The sequence below is a fragment of the Monodelphis domestica genome, chromosome 4, assembly GCF_027887165.1.
Source record: "Monodelphis domestica isolate mMonDom1 chromosome 4, mMonDom1.pri, whole genome shotgun sequence".
Taxonomy (NCBI): domain Eukaryota; kingdom Metazoa; phylum Chordata; class Mammalia; order Didelphimorphia; family Didelphidae; genus Monodelphis; species Monodelphis domestica.
Window position 1 is genome coordinate 377,362,948 of NC_077230.1, and position 17,174 is coordinate 377,380,121.

General features: G+C 40.2%; 1 protein-coding gene across 3 annotated transcripts in view; it reads right to left on the reverse strand.

Annotated features, from left to right (window-relative positions):
- Positions 1 to 5,417: 5,417 nt before the first annotated feature.
- Positions 5,418 to 17,174, reverse strand: part of PHACTR4 (phosphatase and actin regulator 4) — a 115,352-nt gene continuing 103,595 nt past the window's right edge. For all 3 annotated transcript variants that reach the window (XM_056795426.1, XM_056795427.1, XM_007491474.3), the window contains 5 exons: positions 16,714 to 16,769; positions 15,471 to 15,532; positions 12,613 to 12,750; positions 11,406 to 11,482; positions 5,418 to 7,705 (listed from right to left, as the gene is read on the reverse strand). In XM_056795426.1, coding sequence (XP_056651404.1) covers positions 7,690 to 7,705; positions 11,406 to 11,482; positions 12,613 to 12,750; positions 15,471 to 15,532; positions 16,714 to 16,769 — 349 coding nt within the window. In that variant the 3' untranslated portion in view covers positions 5,418 to 7,689. The remainder of the gene's footprint in view (positions 7,706 to 11,405; positions 11,483 to 12,612; positions 12,751 to 15,470; positions 15,533 to 16,713; positions 16,770 to 17,174) is intronic.

The following is a 17,174-nucleotide window of genomic DNA, read 5'->3' on the forward strand; positions in this document are numbered from 1 at the left end:
GTCTATTCCCAGGTCTGCCAATAAGACACACGATGGCCAAACACCTAGGGCTCCCAACCGCAAGGAATGCCTGCTATTAGGGAATCTGTTGAGCTACCTAGCTGCCAGTATTAATTATCAGAAAGCTATTAGTACTTTAAAAAAAAAATGTCATCTCCTATATATTACATGAAAGTATGATTATAACCTATATCAGACTATTCATCACCTTGGGGAGGGAAGGGAGAAAATCTGAATTCTAAAATGTTAAAAAAATTATCAAAAATTGTTTCCACATGTAACTGAAAAATTTTTTAAAGTTTATTTATTTAATTAATTTAGAAGGTTTTTCCATAGTTACATGAATCATGTTCTTTCCCTCCCCTCCTCCCACCCACCTCCCATAGCCTACAAACAATTCCTTTTTTTTACATGTGTCATTGATTAAGACCTATTTCCATATTATTAGTATTTACACTAGGGATTAGAATCTGCATTTCCAATCATATCCCCATCAAACCATGTGATCAAGCAGTTGTTTTTCTTCTGTTTCTTCTTCCACAGTTCTTTCTCATAAAGTCCCTCAGAAATGTCTTGGATCATTGAATTGTTGCTAGTAGAGAAGTCCATTACATTTGATTGTGCCACATTGTATGTCTCTGTGTACAATGTTCTCTTGGTTCTGCTCCTTTCACTCTGCATCCATTCCTGGAGGTCCTTCCAGTTCACATGGAGTTCCTCCAGTTCATTTTTCCTTTCAGCACAATAATGTTCCATCACCAACATATACCACAATTTGTTCAGCCATTCCCCAATTGAAGGGTATCCCCTCATTTTCTAATTTTTTGCCACCACAAAGAGCACAGCTATGAATATTTTTGTACAAATTTTTCCTCATTATATAACTCTTGGGGTATAAACCCAGCAGTGGTGTGGCTGGATGAAAACATTTTTTAAATTGGAAAAAAATAATTTCCAATGATAAAATTGTGTCAGTTTCTGATGCTGAACCAATAGTACCAAGACCTTCTGTGGCAAGAACTTTCTTTTCTGAGCGTTCAGGAGCTGTGGCCAAAGCCTAAACATTCGACAGGCTTACACCTTCCCAGGATGATGGCTGAGAGCACTAGGCTGGAGGCAATATTTTCCCCATGGCTCTTCAGTTCAGAGTCCTGGGCTAAGTTAGACTCTGAGGAGAGATGGTGGTCAAGGTGGTAGTGGTCATTAGACTGGTCTGGCATATGACATCCTCCTCTTTCCTTCAGAGGGCTTTGCTTCTTGCCTCCCCTGTAGGTGACAGGTCACTCACATTTGGTGGAGATGGTTGGATCCTTCTCTGTAAGAGTTATTTCCTTGGACAGTGGACCCCGTGGCACCTCTTAACACCCTGAAAAATTATTAAGGACCCACCAAAGAGCTTTGATTTTGTTGGTTGTATCTCTACAGATACACCTATATCTCAGTTTATATACAATATATAGATATGGTAACTACCATATTAGAAATTTAAATTTTGGTAGAATTATGAAAAGTTTTGACCTTGGGGCCTGATAACAAGATTATTGGCACCTTCTGGCTTTATGGCACAGTAACTTCTGGAAAGACCTGTCCTTGCCTCAGCCTTCAGTCTTTAAATACCCAAGAATGGACATCATTCTGCCCCCTAAAGCCCACTTCTGTTGATAAGGTGGACTTTATTCTCTATTCTCTCAGACTAGGCTTCGTTATCATAATTTCTCAGAGACTGAATAGCATTATAAAAGTTGACATTATTATAGTCCCTCTGTGTATAGTTTTCCTGATATTATTTGCTTCATATGGCATCACTTTTATGCTAGTTTTTCTGAATTCTTCCTTGCTTGGTTACTGCACAATAGTATTCTATTATATTCATGTACCCATTTGGTCAGTCATGCCCTGACAGACATCCATATGTGTGTAGTTCTTTGGAACCACCAAGTGCCAATATAAATACAGGTAACCCTTCCACATCACAACTTTACCCATTCCACTTTAGATATATCTTGACTCCACATAAGACATTAAATGAGAATTTTGGGGGAGTTTTGTGGAATATACAGATAATACTTGAAGGCCAGCAGATGATGCAGAAAAAGTTTAGAAACTCATTTTTACTTAAGATTTACTTACATGGAGCCTATGACCAAATACTTCACCCAAATTCTACAATAAAGAACTGTACCTTCATTTCTCTTCCCCCCAAATTTTTGCTGCTTGTCTTGCACACACCTTATGGGCAGTTTCTTGTTGTTGTTGTTGTTGTTTTTGGTAACTTTTGTTAATTTTCTGGGTGTGAGGTAGAATTTCTGAGTTTCTTAAATTGTATTTTTTTTAATTTTATTTAATTAGTCATTTTAGAACATTATTCCTTGGTTACAAGAATCTTATTCCTTCCCTCACCTCCCCTACCCCTTCCTGTAGCTGATGCACAATTCCACTGGGTATTAAATGTGTCCTTGATCAGAACCTATTTCCATGTTGTTGATGTTTGCACTAGGATGTTCACTTGAGTCTATATCCCCATTGACCCATGTAATCAAGCAGTTGTTTTTCTTCTATGTTTCTACTCCCAGTTTTCCCTCTGAATGTGGATAGTGTTCTTTCTCGTAAATCCCTCTGGGTCATTCAGGATCACTGCATTGCCAATAATGGAGAAGTCCATTACATTTGATTGTGCCACAGCGTATGAGTCTCTGTGTACAATGTTCTGCATCAATTCCTGGAGGTCTAGTTCCCATGGAATTCCTCCAGTTCATTATTCCTTTCAGCACAATAGTATTCCATCACCAACATATACCACAATTTGTTCAGCCATTCCCCAATTGAAGGGCATCCCGTTTCCAATTTTTTGTCACCCCAAAGAGTGTAGCTATGAACATTCTTGTATGTCTTTTCCCTTATTATCTCTTTGGGGTATAAACCCAGCAGTTGCTATGGCCGGTTCAAAGGGCAGACAGTCTTAAATTATATATATATATTTTTTAAACCCTTACCTTCCGTCTTGGAGTCAATACTGTGTATTGGTTCCAAGGCAGAAGAGTGGTAAGGGCTAGGCAATGGGGATCAAGTGACTTGCCCAGGGTCACACAGCTAGGAAGTGGCTGAGGCCAGATTTGAACCTAGGACCTCCCATCTCTAGGCCTGGTTCTCAATCCACTGAGCTACCCAGCTGCCCCCTTAAATTGTATTTTTAACAGCAACTTGGAGCATTTTGTTAAAATATGGTTATTCGCGATGCTATCCACCTTCAGAGAACTGTTGGGAGTCAGAATGCAGATCAAAGCATATGATTTTTCATTTTTGTCTACTTGGGTTATTCTGCGTTTGTGATTATTCTCTTACAATGAACAATATGGAAGTGTTTTGCACAATACATGTATAACCCAGATAGAATGCTTGCCAGCTCTAGGAAGGGGGAGAGAAGGGAGGAAGATAATTTGGATCATAGAACTTTGAAAACCATAGAACTGTGGAAATTTATTATTAGTGTAATTGGTAAAATAAAATACAACTTTAAAAAAATGGTCCTTCTGTCTGCAATTGTCTCTGAAAACAGACAGGTTTGCTATGAACTCTGACTGTCCCCCTACTCCATCCCTTTAATCAACTTGTCCCAGTAGGAATACCTCTTGGCCTCATCCTTCCAGGGAGTGGTAGCCTACAAATGAAGCTTTCCCCATACATTTCATATCATTAAAACTTACCTATCCCTTATTCCTTTGCCTCTGAACATCTTTGCTGGGGGAAGTCTAATGTGGCATAGTAATCCCAGGGTGCTAGGGTTCATTCATTGGATGTTACATGAATTAGAGTGGTAACCTTTGGAAATTGCCTTAATGAGGAGGGGGGAGGGAAGAGGATCAGCAAGCATTGTAACGAGTCTGGGTAGATGAAGCCTTGTAATTGCTCTCAGATTGGATGGGCAAATTGCCTACTAGTTAGGTTAGCACTTCCTTGGAAGAGTGATGTGATCCAGTTGGCCATGGTACTCTTTATCTGTCATCAGTGACAGACAGAATGGTGACTTCTAGTGGGGATGGGAAGGGTCCATGGATTTATGGATAGATGGAACCTAATTTTCAGAACCAGTTTGACTATAGGTCTTTATTGGTACATACCTAGATGCATACACTTGTTTTGAGTGGGCTATTAGCCTGGGCAAAATCCCTGGAGTCCATACCAGTTAGAGGATCTAGGGATTTGTTCTGGTCCCTTCCAAGACCTGTGGCTTAGTTGACCACTGTAATCAATCCTTGTAAATAGTTGTTTACATGTCGTCTCCTCCATTAGGCTATAGAGCTTCTTGAGGTCAAGGACAACCTGGATTTAGTAAACGTTGACAGACTAGTTGGTTGCCCTTCAGCTCCCTATGAGCAAAGAAAGGTTCCTTCATCTTTGTTGCTCTTGTTCCTTATATACAGCAGGCACTTGATGTGTATTGAATAAGTTCCATTATGGAAAGAGCATTGGAATATGAGTTAAAAGACAGGATTGCAGGACTATCGCATCCTATTGGTATGTCTTTTGTAAAATTACAGCACTGAAGTATCAAGTTTCCAAATCCATAATATTGGGATGATACTACCCTACCTCAAGGGCCTGGGGAGAGGGAATAATATACTGTATACCAAAGCACTCTGTAATCGTAAGCAGCATGGGTCACTGCTACTATGTGGGTCCAATTATTGATTGCACTTTCTCTACCTCCAATATGACCTGTAGAAAATGTAAGTATAGCTTATAAACAGTCTAATTAGCTTTATTCTCCACCCAGTAGCTGGTGGGTGAGAGTAGAGAAAGTAATTTTTGGAGTAATTTTGTATCCTTGGGATCTCTGTGGAAAATGTGAATTTGTAGTGGTGGTACTGTTCTCTCCTAAAACTTTTGACTCTTGACCATATCGTATATACATATGTTCATCCATATGCATATACATCCCTCTCTCATTTATGTCACCCATTATACCTAAATCATGTACCCATTTGGAGATCTTGGTATACATGGTGAGATACACATATATTTAAAAACAAATTTGGTATAATACCACCAAAATTTAGCATAAATTTATACTAAACATTCCTTCCCCTTTCAAAGGTCTCATTTATTCATTGGCCCATTTGGCACAATAAATATTTTTGTTTTTGTTTTTTTTAAATACCTGCACATTCTGTCTTAGAATAATATTATCAGTTCCAAGGAAGAAGAGGAGTAAAGGCTAGAATTGGGGTTAAGTGATTTTCACAAGGTCAAATAGCTAGTGTAAAAGGAAATTTTTTATTCGTTAATCGATCAGGAACTAGAAGTACCCCACTTAACACTTAGTAAGTCACTAACAAGAGAGTTTTGATTTTTCCACAAGGGCAAATAAAGTACTCAGCAAAAGTTTTGTGTATAAAATAGGAAAAAAATTTTAAATCTTTAATACTTTAATAATTAATATTTATTGATAGGAAGACTGATATACAATGTAATTATTTCCTCTACAAAGAGATTTTGTACATCAAGAAAGCATTCTGAAGCCTAATATACCAGGTTTTCTAAGAAGAACTTTACTTCTTTTTTACATTATATGAAATTTTGATAATTATAGGGAAAGGGAATTCAAAATTCATTTTATAAAAAAAAAACCCTGAAAAAGGCCGGGTTTTCCCCCACCACCCCTCCAAAAATATGACTGAGATGAAGGTTAATGGGGCTCCCTGGTGGCACACAGAAGGCAGACTGGTTACCCAGGACACCAAACCTGGTACCAGCTTGGCACCTTTGGATTGGAAAGTAAAGGCAGTGAAAGGAAGGTTACAAACATCTTCTCAGACCCCAGAGAATGCTGGTGGGGCCAACTGCACATGGTGGGCTTCAAGTCAGCTAGAAGTACGGATGAAGCCATGCCTCAGGCAGGTGGAATGATTAGGAGAATACAAGTGAGCAGCTGTTACTGTCTGGGCCTGTTTACTTTCAGCTGATAGTTCACATCTTTTGTAGCACCATCACTTGCCTTCCAATTGGTATCCCAAGTCTTACCATGGGACATAGACACAGCACCCACCCGAATGAAACACCACCTTTAAGGTCACTTTAGCCCTTTGTTCAGACCTGAAATACAAATATTTTATAGTAGGCGACATACTGACAGAGAAATGGAAAAGGGAGAATAGGGCTAAGGAAAAATCAAGGTTGACAAAAGAGAAGTTAAAGGAAAAATGGGAGAAAACTATTTAGGAAACTGGCACAATTTACAGAACTTTTAAGAAAAAACATACACCCCAAACAAACCACAAAACTACATTCAGAGTAGGGCTCATTTTTGTTTTCTCTTCTTACCATGGGCATGAACCTGAGGGAAATAAAAAGAGGTTAGATGGTTTTCACAGAAGTAAGTAAGAGCATCTGAGCCATTCCTTAGAAGACATAGCAACAATGACAAAGACAAATGGGACCCCTTGGAGGAACAGCTGGGGATGCGGTGTCTTAAGGCCTAGGCACCAGATGCATGTACTATGGTTTCCTAAAAGAGAAATGAGCTGAGGTCTGAACTGCAGGAGAGAGAGGGGCATCAGAATGTGTGTGGGGGGAGGGGGGAAGGAAGAGGGGAAACAACAAGAAGACAAAGGGCGAAACACAGTAGGGGTGATGCTGCCACAAGGCCCAGAGAGGGGCGGCAGGGCATAATTCTGCCCTTTTTCTTTTTGCCCCAAAGCCCTGGGCTTGGCTGTACTTGTGGCTGTGGGGTGGGAGTGACCCTCCCTGACAGAGCTGCTCAACTTAGTTCTGTAGAAGAGAGTTCTTCTTGGTCAGTAGTGATTCGGTTTAGCATCGAGACAACAATACACAAAAGCCAATGACTATAAGTCAGATCTGTGTCAGTTTCCTGCCTACCTGTGGGGTAGTTTTTTGTTCTGTTTTTGCATCAAGAAAATATATATATTTCCCATTTGACTAATTCAGAATCTGGCGCTTCAGCTCAGACTAAACAAACAACAAAAACCCAACAGGAAAAATAGATGTTCCCACCACTTTTTTCAAGACTATTTACAATAAAGAACCTGGCTGATTGGTGTCAAAATGGATGAGTCAATGGATTGTGGGCATCTCTTGGGCCCAACTGTCCAATGAAGAGTATTGCTGGGTTACGCGAGGTATAAGACAGAGCTTTTTGACTGGCCTTAACAAATGGCACACCCTCCTGATAGGCCAGAACACATTCCTGTATGTCCCAGTGACCAATGAGCTGGGTGAAGGGCTGGGGGTGAGCAGGGGCAGAGTGTGTTTTCTCCAGGAGGCAGGTGCTGGCAGCTCCAGTCTCTCTACCAGCTGGGTTGAGTGGTGGGGATTCTGCCATGCCACTGCTGGTCAGGGACAACCCTAGCAGTACCAGCATTCACACAGGGCAGCAAAATGTACAACTTGGAAATCTTCCTAAGAACTCTGGGCTCCCCTTGAAGTATGAGATGCAGTCTATGAAGGTGGAAAAACACTAGTATAGTGTTTGGTCTGGCCCCAGGGGCCTTTCTGGTGCATTTGTTCCAGTGAAATGCTACATTCAGAGAAATGCTGTCCATCCTAGAACTATGGAGAGCCCATTTCTGGTTGTGTCGTGGAGAACTAAGGGGTCTTCCATGTATCTAGAGATGAAAGCTTGAAAACAGCCCTGTTTTGGGGGCCTTTAAGGTTCTTCTTCAAAAGTCAGCGTCATGGTCGATGGAAGCTAAAACCAGAGAGACAAAAGGAAGGTTACAATAAGCATGCACAATAAATACTCTGCTGTTAATCCTAGAGTCTATGTACTAAAGTGAGAAAGCTAAACCTTAGTGAATTCACCAGGATCATAGTATCACAGTGTCCCAAAGTGTCTCTTCAGAAACCTCAGAATTCACTCAGTCCAACACTTGAAGCCCAATCATACACTACTCTCCTATGTACTCTAAGGAGTTCCCAGGCTCCTCCGAAGGCAATGTATGAACAGCAACAATCATTCCTACGTATTCTCTTGGTTGGAATGAAATCTGCTCCTTTATCTTCTACACATTAGTCATCTTTTTTTTTTTTTAAACTATGTATTGGTTCCAAGGCTTGGCAATGGGGGTTAAGTCACACAATCTGTCTGAGGCCAGATTTGAAACAAGGACCTCCTGTCTTTAGGCCTGGATCTTAACCCACTGAGCTGCTCAGCTGCCCATTAGTCTTAAGCACTTCCCTCCAGGTGCCAGAAAAAAGGAATATAGCCTCTTTATAACTTCTTTTCCAAGAAATAGTCCTTTGAGACTTGAAAGTAGTTATCACTGTCAGTCCTTCTCACCCCACTTCCTACTTTTCTCTAGGATAAATATCTCAGATTCTTCAATTAACTCTTCTATAGCATGATTTCCAGACTGCTCAGCAGTCTGGTCACTCTCTTCATTCAGCATGCATTGAAAGATAGGTTAATTGAGACCAATTTCACAGGATCTTTTCCAAATGGACTGTTTACTATAGTTAGTTAGCCTCCTACATTCAATGTGAGAGAGAGAGAGAGAGAGAGAGAGAGAGATAGAGAGAGAGAGAGAGAGAGAGAGAGAGAGAGAGAGAGAGAGAGAGAGAGAGAGAGTCAGAAGTCCAAGGTATGTTTAATTCAAATCACCAAATATTTAAACAAAACCTACTACATATAATGCACAGTGCTAGGCACAGGGGACAGATAAACATCCCAAAGGCTGTTTGTGGGTGTAATACAAAATATACACAAGATAAGTAAATTCAGTTACATGAGGATAAGCTGGAGAAAGTAGAAACCAGAAGCAGGAAGAACAAGCAGAACGAAGGCTAGTGAAACTGGCCAGGTAAGAAATAAGGAACTAGCCTAGGAGGTGTACAGGTGGAAAGAAGGGAATGGCTATGAGCAAAGTAGAATCAGTGACACTTAGCAACTGATTGGAAACATGGGTTGAAGGAAGAGGAGAGAGTCAAGTATGACCCAAAGGCTGCAAAATAAAGTGACTGGAAAAATTGTAGTGACCAAGTCCAAGTGAAGCCTAGACCAGGATAAATTTTGGGGAAAATATGAGTATAATTTTGGACACAATGAGTATAGGCTAACTCTAGGAAAGTGAAGTTGCAAACATGCACTCATCATAAGGAGAGTCTGGAGAGAGAAGAGATGGTCCAAACTAAAGCCTGAGGGGATAGCTGCCCTTAATGGGCAAGCTCAAAATAGCTAGATCAAAAAAGAGCACGTAGCTCAATGAGCATGCAGAAGACTACTCTTCTCACCTGTAATTGCACCTGGAATAAAGAACAGGCAAAAGTCTACCTTAGGTAGGTAAGCAGAACAAATGTTGTGGAGGAGAAAAGAGGAGGAGAGAAGGGTCATCAGTGCCAAATGCTGCTGAGGAGATGAAATGGGATGAGGTCTGAGAATGTTTGTTGACACTGGTAAGCTTAGAGATAGCAGTTTTGGAAAAGGAAAGAATTGGAAATCAAATGGAGAAAATGGAGGCAACCAATAGTGACCCTCCCTTCTAGGAGCTTGACTGTAAAGAACAGAAGAGACAGAATAGGGCAATGGCCTGAGGGAATTAAAGTGCTAAGTTTTTCTTAAAAAAAAAAAAAAGAAAGAAAGAAAGAGAGTCCCTGATTGGCTTGTAGGAAATGAGGCAATGAACAAGAAATAACCAGGAAAGAAGGGAGAAGGGGGCCAATAGGTGGCTCAGTGGATAGAGAGCCAGGCCTAGAGACTAGAGGTCCTGGGTTCAAATCTGTCCTCATACACTTAACTGTGTAACCCTGGGCAAGTCACTTAACCCCATTGCCTAGCCCTTACTGCTCCTTCTGCCACACACAATATTGACTCTAAGATGGAAGGTGAGGGTTTTATGAAAAGAAGAGAAGAGAGAGAAGGGAGAAGATAGAATGATTGAAAAGAAAAGCACAAGAGATGGGAGAGTAGGGAACAAAAGTCCAAGGGAAAGGATGGTTATGGCAAGGAAAAGGGCTATCTCTTCCTCAGAATATGGAGCAAAGAGGAGAAAATGTAGTTCTGAAGTGTGGAGAAAGGTAGCCAAGAGAAGGCATTTTAGAGCTGATATCTATTTTCTGAGTGAAGTGGGTGGTAAAGGGGAGGGAAGATGATATAAAATGTTTGAAGAAAGAGAAAAGGCTAAGAACAACCAAGTGCCACACATCTGTAAGTGGATTCAGTTAGGAGGGCTATGGTAGAGGTTTGGCAGATTAATGGCATACTTGAGAGAGAGACTAAAAGGGCAGCTGATTCCAGGATGGCAAAACTGACCAGGCCTAATAATCAGAAAATGAAGACGGGGAAGTGATCAAGCACAGGGAAATCCAGGAGGGGAGCAGTGACTGAAAGTCCCAGGCTCAGGAGGAATAACAGAAGAGGAAAGACTGAAGGACAGGAGCTTGGGGTGGAGAAATGAATGTCAGTGCCTTCTAACTCATGGATCATAGAGGCAGAACATGAGTGACGATCAGTCAAAGGCATGACTGTTTTGAAGTGGGGCTGAGGTGAACTGAAGATGGGGGTTATGAGGGCCCCAGGTTTTGGGGAGAGGGGAGGATGTAAAGTGCAATGCCCAGATATGTGTGAGGTGCAGAGGAAGACTGAGCCAGAGACAGAAAGGAAGGAAAGTGACAGGAAGGCTGGGAGACAAGAGCAATAAGGATCTGGAGCAGGCTAACAGAGATTGCAAGTAAGGAGACAAACTGGGTAATGGAATGAGGAGCAAGACCCATGCAAACTCTTCTTCCACTTGGTCAGGGGTCCTGGGACATAGTTAAGAAGCAGATAGGTGGGGAGGGATGCAAGTCAGTGGAAGAGGAAGAGGAAGCAGAGGAAGGTCCAACTGTGCTGTAACCATCATAGGCCATGATTTGACTATGGAAGGAATAAAAATCCTCACATACAATCTAGCTATGACAACCAGTCCTCTAATATTTTTTTTTAGATTCACAGTTTTTTTTCCTGTCACCACTGGAAAATCTCATTATCCTACATTAAGAATTAATTTGTCTGGTCCTCACATCCCCTAAATACCCTTGGACTGGAGGGTAGAGACCTGGGCTCCAAGACTTCTATTTGAAGAAGGAGCTAAGCACACTTTTTCTCCCCATTCTGCAACAGAGGTATTTGGACATCAAGCTCCCACCTGGTCTCCTTTCCTTTGTCCCCTTTTCAGCTTCCTTTGAGTGCAGGGTCCATCCTAGCAGATTGTAAACTCCTTAAGGGTAGGAACTGTCTTGGTTTTTATTAATATTTGTATCTCCAGTGCTTAATTTAGGGTCAGCCACCTATTAGGCACTAAATATTTACTGAATGAATCTCATTTTGTTTTTGTTTTTAGGATTCCAAATTTTTAACCTATTCTCCTGGCTTTACTATTTTTCTAAGTTTAAAGGGATTTGTCATCTCTTACCGTGTAAAATGTTTGCTGTCTTCATGAACTTCCATCTCTGAACTTTTAAATTCATTGAGTTCCTTTCGAATGGCAGCCTGCAAGAGAAGACAAAGAGGTTTAGAGCTTTTCTCCATTCCACAATACTAGTCTATGCCCTTGACCATATCTTGGCCAGTCACAGAAACCCTTTTCTCACTGAAATGGAAAAAAAGAGCTGTGCAGATTTTCCATTTGGCAGGGCTAATAAAAGAGTTGAATGCTTTTTCCTAAGGAATTTAATTTTCAATTCTACTATTTATTAAACATTTAGTATGGACAAGGTGTGGACTAGTGGTGCTAACTGGCTTTATGGACTTGGGCAAGTCAATTTAACTCTATAAGCTTTAGTTTCTTTATCTGTAAAATAGGGATAACTGGATCTAATTCACAGGGTTGAGAAATAAATAAAAAAGTACATATAAAGGACTTGCCAATACAATGTAACTGTAATCTAATATTAAGGTATGGTGTTAGGTATCAGTTATAAATAAATAAAAATAATGCTGTTCTGTAGCCTGGAATTTATGAGATGTCATGTGATGTACACAAGTTAAGTATAACTGTTGGGCAAAGAAGGGATCAAGACAAAGTGCTCCGGAAAACATGAGGACAGAGAGAGAGAAAAGGTTAATCAGAATTGTTTCATGGATGCAGTGGCACTTGAGCTGATCCTTGAAGAGAAGGTTGTGACAATGAAAAGAAAATAAGAATAAGGATGCATGAGGTATGGAATTTTGGAATTAGGAACAATGACTGTTAAGAACATCTATTGTCTAGACCATAATTTTACAAAGAAATGCCTACCCAAGATCATGTAGGAAGTTAACCTCCAAATCAAAGTTATGGACAAATAATAATCCTAAAGGGAGTAAGCATTTTCTGTTCTATGTACAATTCTCCCTAGCAATTAGTACATTTGTCATGATTCAGTTGTTTTTGGTCATATCTGACTCTTTATGAGTCCATTTGGAATTTTCTTGGCAAAGACACTGGAGTGGTTTGCCATTTCCTTCTCTAGCTCATTTTACATTATGAGGAAACTGAGAAAACCAGAGTGCAGTTTGCATAGGTCTTGCTTATAGCAAGTGTCCAAGGCCAAATTTGAACTCAAGAAGAGGAGTTTTCCTGATTCTAGGTGGAACCCTCTTTGCTGTCTTAAAAAAAGCAAAAGATGTTTTCCAGGTACCTTGTCTGCAGGGGTTAACTTTGTCCAGGGCTTGTCAGCTCGTCGGTCATAATCCTGAGCATCAGTTACCTCTACATACTCATTAAATCTGAGGATTTTCCTGGCCAAGAGTTCAGCTACTGTAGGCCTTTGACTAAGCTGAAAGAAAAGAGTGTATTAGTTCCATTATACCATTACTGATTAGGTACCAGCCATGATTAGCTGGTTATATGTTTCAAATTCCTATAACTATATAAGCACCCATATAGATTTTGGACTCTCCAGAAATAGCCAACTATGTTTTATATGTTTACAAACAGTTCATTAAAACAACAACAATAACAAACAACCCTTCCCTTCCATCTTAGAATTGAAACATTCATCAGTTCAAAAGCAGAAGAATGCTAAGGCCTAGGCAATGGGGTTAAGTGACTTGCCCCGGACCTTACAGCTAAGGCAAATTTGGACCCAGGACATCCACATCCTGTCTCTAAATCTGACTCTCTCCACCTAGTTTTCCTAAGAGTTCATTTTGAATAAAAGGTTGACTATGCATGTGAAAGTCACAAATACTGACTGAGAGAGGACCTCTGACAAATTTTGTTAAGACAGTACAACTAAGTAACCTGATCTATACCAGGCCACAAAATTAGGTATTTCCATTCATCCTTCTATTTAAGTTTATCCATTTGTTTAAATACTGCCTAGGGAAATGGATAGAAGGCTTCCTTTCTGCTTTCAATATCTCACACAAAAACAATGGAGTAGAGGAGATTTTCTATCTTTTCTCTGTTTCCTGAAGTATCTAGGTGCCATCTAGTACAACCCATATATGATCAGAAATCTGCTCTCATCTACTGAGCCCTTTCCCTGTCTGGGAACTGGAGCACACCCTCATCTTTCTCTCTTGTGGTTTTCTTTAAAATTTCTGCAAGATATCAAGTACAGTTGCTTGGCACATAATAAAAGGAGAAAGTTTCACAGTCTTTTTCATCTAAATTTTTGTGAATAATAGAAACAGTATAGGAAGGAGTCTCCTCTGTGTAATTCAGTACAACCTGTATCTAAATAGGTTTGTGCTCTACCACAAATGCAATTTAGACAAATGTAGCTTCCTACTTATAGACAGTGAATGCATGGCCCCATGAAGTATTCCACACCTTTTTGGGATCATTCTTATTGTAAAAAAAATTTCTTCCTTCTATTGATTCAAAATCTGCCTCTCTGTAATTTACAGAATTACAGATTCAGAGTTAGAAGGGAATTTGGAAGATATCAACTCAAATCCCTTGTTTCTGTAGATAAAGAAACTATGGCACTGAGCAGGTGAGTGCCTTGTCAGGGTCAAATCGCTAGCAAGTAATCAAAGGGAGGGTTTGAACACAGGTCTTCCCAACTGTCCACCCTGCCTCTTTGGTCCACGATTCCTTGATCCTGGCTTCTGGAGCCAAACACAAAACATTTAACCCTTCTTATATGTGATAAACCCTTCAAATACTTAAGCATGGATATTAGGTCTTCCCCCAAGTCTTCTCTTCATCCTCAAAGGGTGTAGCTCTAAGTTTCATCAACATCCTTGGACACTCACCAGTCGAACAATGTTCTCTCTGAGACAGGAGCAAACAACTAGGCCCAATGCCATTTAGATGTCCTCCTGCTATAGGGGATCAGACCAGCAGCTGCCTTGTTGAAGTGCCTTTCAAGCTGGCATGTGTTCTGCCTGAGAACATGGGCCACTGAAACTCTTACGTTTTCACACAAATTACTGTCTAGCTATATTTTTAAAAGATTAGGCTCTACTGACTTTTAATTATTTAAATCACATTCATTTCTTTCTTTTTAATCTCTTACCTTCTGTTCTAGAATCAGCTCTAGGACAGATGGGCAAGGGCAAGTCAAATAGAGGTTGAATGACTTGCCAAAGATCACAGCTAGGAAGTGTCTTGATGTCAAATTTGAAACCAGCCCTCCTGACTCCAATCCTGGCACTCTATCCATTGTGCTAACTAGTTGCCTCCCACCCCACATTCATTTCTGATAATGTACCTCCCATCTTTCTCAACCCAATAAACCTCCTCATGAAACCAAGACTTAAAGCAAAACCTTCCAAAATAATCAGCTAAGCAAAATGAACCAGTTATACCTTTTTCATCCTAAAAACAAATTACTGTTTTTTAATAGTAAAATTACTTCCTAGTATCTTTCTTATCTGTTTTGAGCTTTCTCTTATTAACATAGAAATGAAGTTAAATAATTCCTATCTACATAGCAAATACGTCTGTCAGGATATACAGGAAATAGTTTATATCTGCAGCTATGCACATTTCTGGGAAGAGGGGATAAGGATGCTTTGTCATATGGCCTCTGGGACCAAGCATTGTAGTCAGGATCGGTGCAACTGATATTGTGAATCGAAGCCTTTAAAAGTTTTCATCTTAGATGTGATCAATTGTTAAGAATCTGTCAGGAGAATTCTGGTTACTAACTCAAATGTTCATTGGGTAAGGTACCACTCCCAGCTCTGGGTCATCTGCCAAAGCAAAGACATAAGCTTACCTAGCACTGTGCCTTCACCTAAGATATTACATTTCATATTTGATTACACTTATGTTGTACTATTTTTTCTGCTTATTTTTGGTCATATTCTATCTCATGGGTAATTCAAAGCAGAGGCTTTGTTGTATTTTAAGAAATACATTTCAAATGATAATTGACATAACAAAAAATTAAAAACAACAAAGAACATATGAATGAAGAAAACAAGAAGTGAGAGTGCTAGTATTTTGAGTTCAATGAGTTTCTTCCCAAAGCCAAGAAAGAACTGCCAGCAGGTCCATCCTCACCAGGAAGACAAGAAAGAACATATAGTACTGCTGTACCTTCCTGGTGAGTCGACGTTTGATCTCTCGTTTCTCTGCTTGCCGGTCAGCTTCATTTTTGGCTGCAATCAAGAGGTTGGGAAGTATTAATATTAATTTTTAAAATTCATTTTACAGAAAACACAGGCCCCAGTTGTCATATTAATTTTTTTCATTTCACACCAAAACCCCACATAGAGTACACACCTAAGAAATAAGTCTCTGGGGCTCAGAAATTTAATTGCCTGGTTCCTGTGCTTTAAAATTTACTAAGTAATTAAATGTAGTTTTAAGATCACATTAAGACTGGCTCAGACCTTCTTAAACCCAAATAATAGCTGTGTACTGCTAGAGAAAGAACCCTCAACTTGGAGTTCTAAATCTGCCATTAATAGGAAAGGGACCCTGTGTGAGTCACTTGCCCTTTTCTATGGCTCAGTTTCCCCATCTGTAAAATAGGGATGTTCTTGTTTCTTCCTTTATATCTCCTATATACCTCCTTCTTGCTTCTGGCATGGCTACTACTGTGTAGCAGGCCCTCATTCCCTCACATTGAACTACTGTGTCAGCCTGCTAGTTGGTCTCCCTGTCGACTCTGCCTATTCCAGGCATGATCACCTCTGTCCCAATCTCCTACCCCCCTAGGAGCCCTCAGAACCAAACTGCCACAAAGCTTACAGCTGATACTGGATCTCAGCAAATTCTTCAGTTCAAATCCAGTTGCTACATTTACATAAAATAAGGGGAAATCTCATAGATTCTCCTGGTACATAAAATATGCCAAACACATAATGAAGCAAACAAAAGCAACTAAAATAACCTCAGTGACAGGTTCTATGTATATAAATGTGTAAGATATTCCAATGTACACAAAGTGTTTAATAACTCTTAAATTATCAAATAAACATTGACTAATGAGATGACTGATGACTCCCACCATCAGAACAAAACTCATTCTTCACAGCAGACTTGTAATCCAAATGTCATATTCATTTCACAGATGAAAAGGTAAAGGCTTACACAGAATTTCAGGTACTTTCTCAAGATTCTACTCCAGATCTCTTGACATGTCCAATTCCACAGGGAAAACAACTTCTGATAAGAGTATTTCCCCCAAGCTGGTAAGTACACCCCACTCCCCACCCCTTTGTTCTGAGTTTGTCTTTTGTGGAACATACTTAAACATCAGAAATAAAACAAAACATACAAGGTGCTCTCCCCTCCTGCCCAGCATGGCTTAGGCCTAGTGCTAACTGGTACTCACGTTGGAGTATGTTCCTTTGTTCCAGTTCTTCTGCTGTAGGTCTCTGACTCAGCCGCCTACATGTATAACAGAAGGCATTAGGGTGGTGTCCACTCTCACTTTGGGTTACTGCTCTATCACAGAGTTAGCAATGTTATTTTTTCTATCACCAACAGCTTGCCACTGCTAGAATTAGGGTGAAAGCAATAATTTCCATACAGGAATGTGGGACAGATCAACCTTGAGTTACTTTGTACAGACACCAAAACACACTTTTACAGCAGTTTTCATCCAAGTTTTTCAGCTACCATTCCCAACAAGGCTTTTAAAGGCTAAAAGGACCAAGAGAAGGATACAGAGGTTCAGGATGGAAAGGTCTCTGCCACAGAGCTATAAAGAATAACAGGGAAACTGAGCTCTCAAGGGTCTTAATTTCTCTGTGTAAGGCTCCCAGTGGGAGACCTCCTTACTGTTTAATTGAA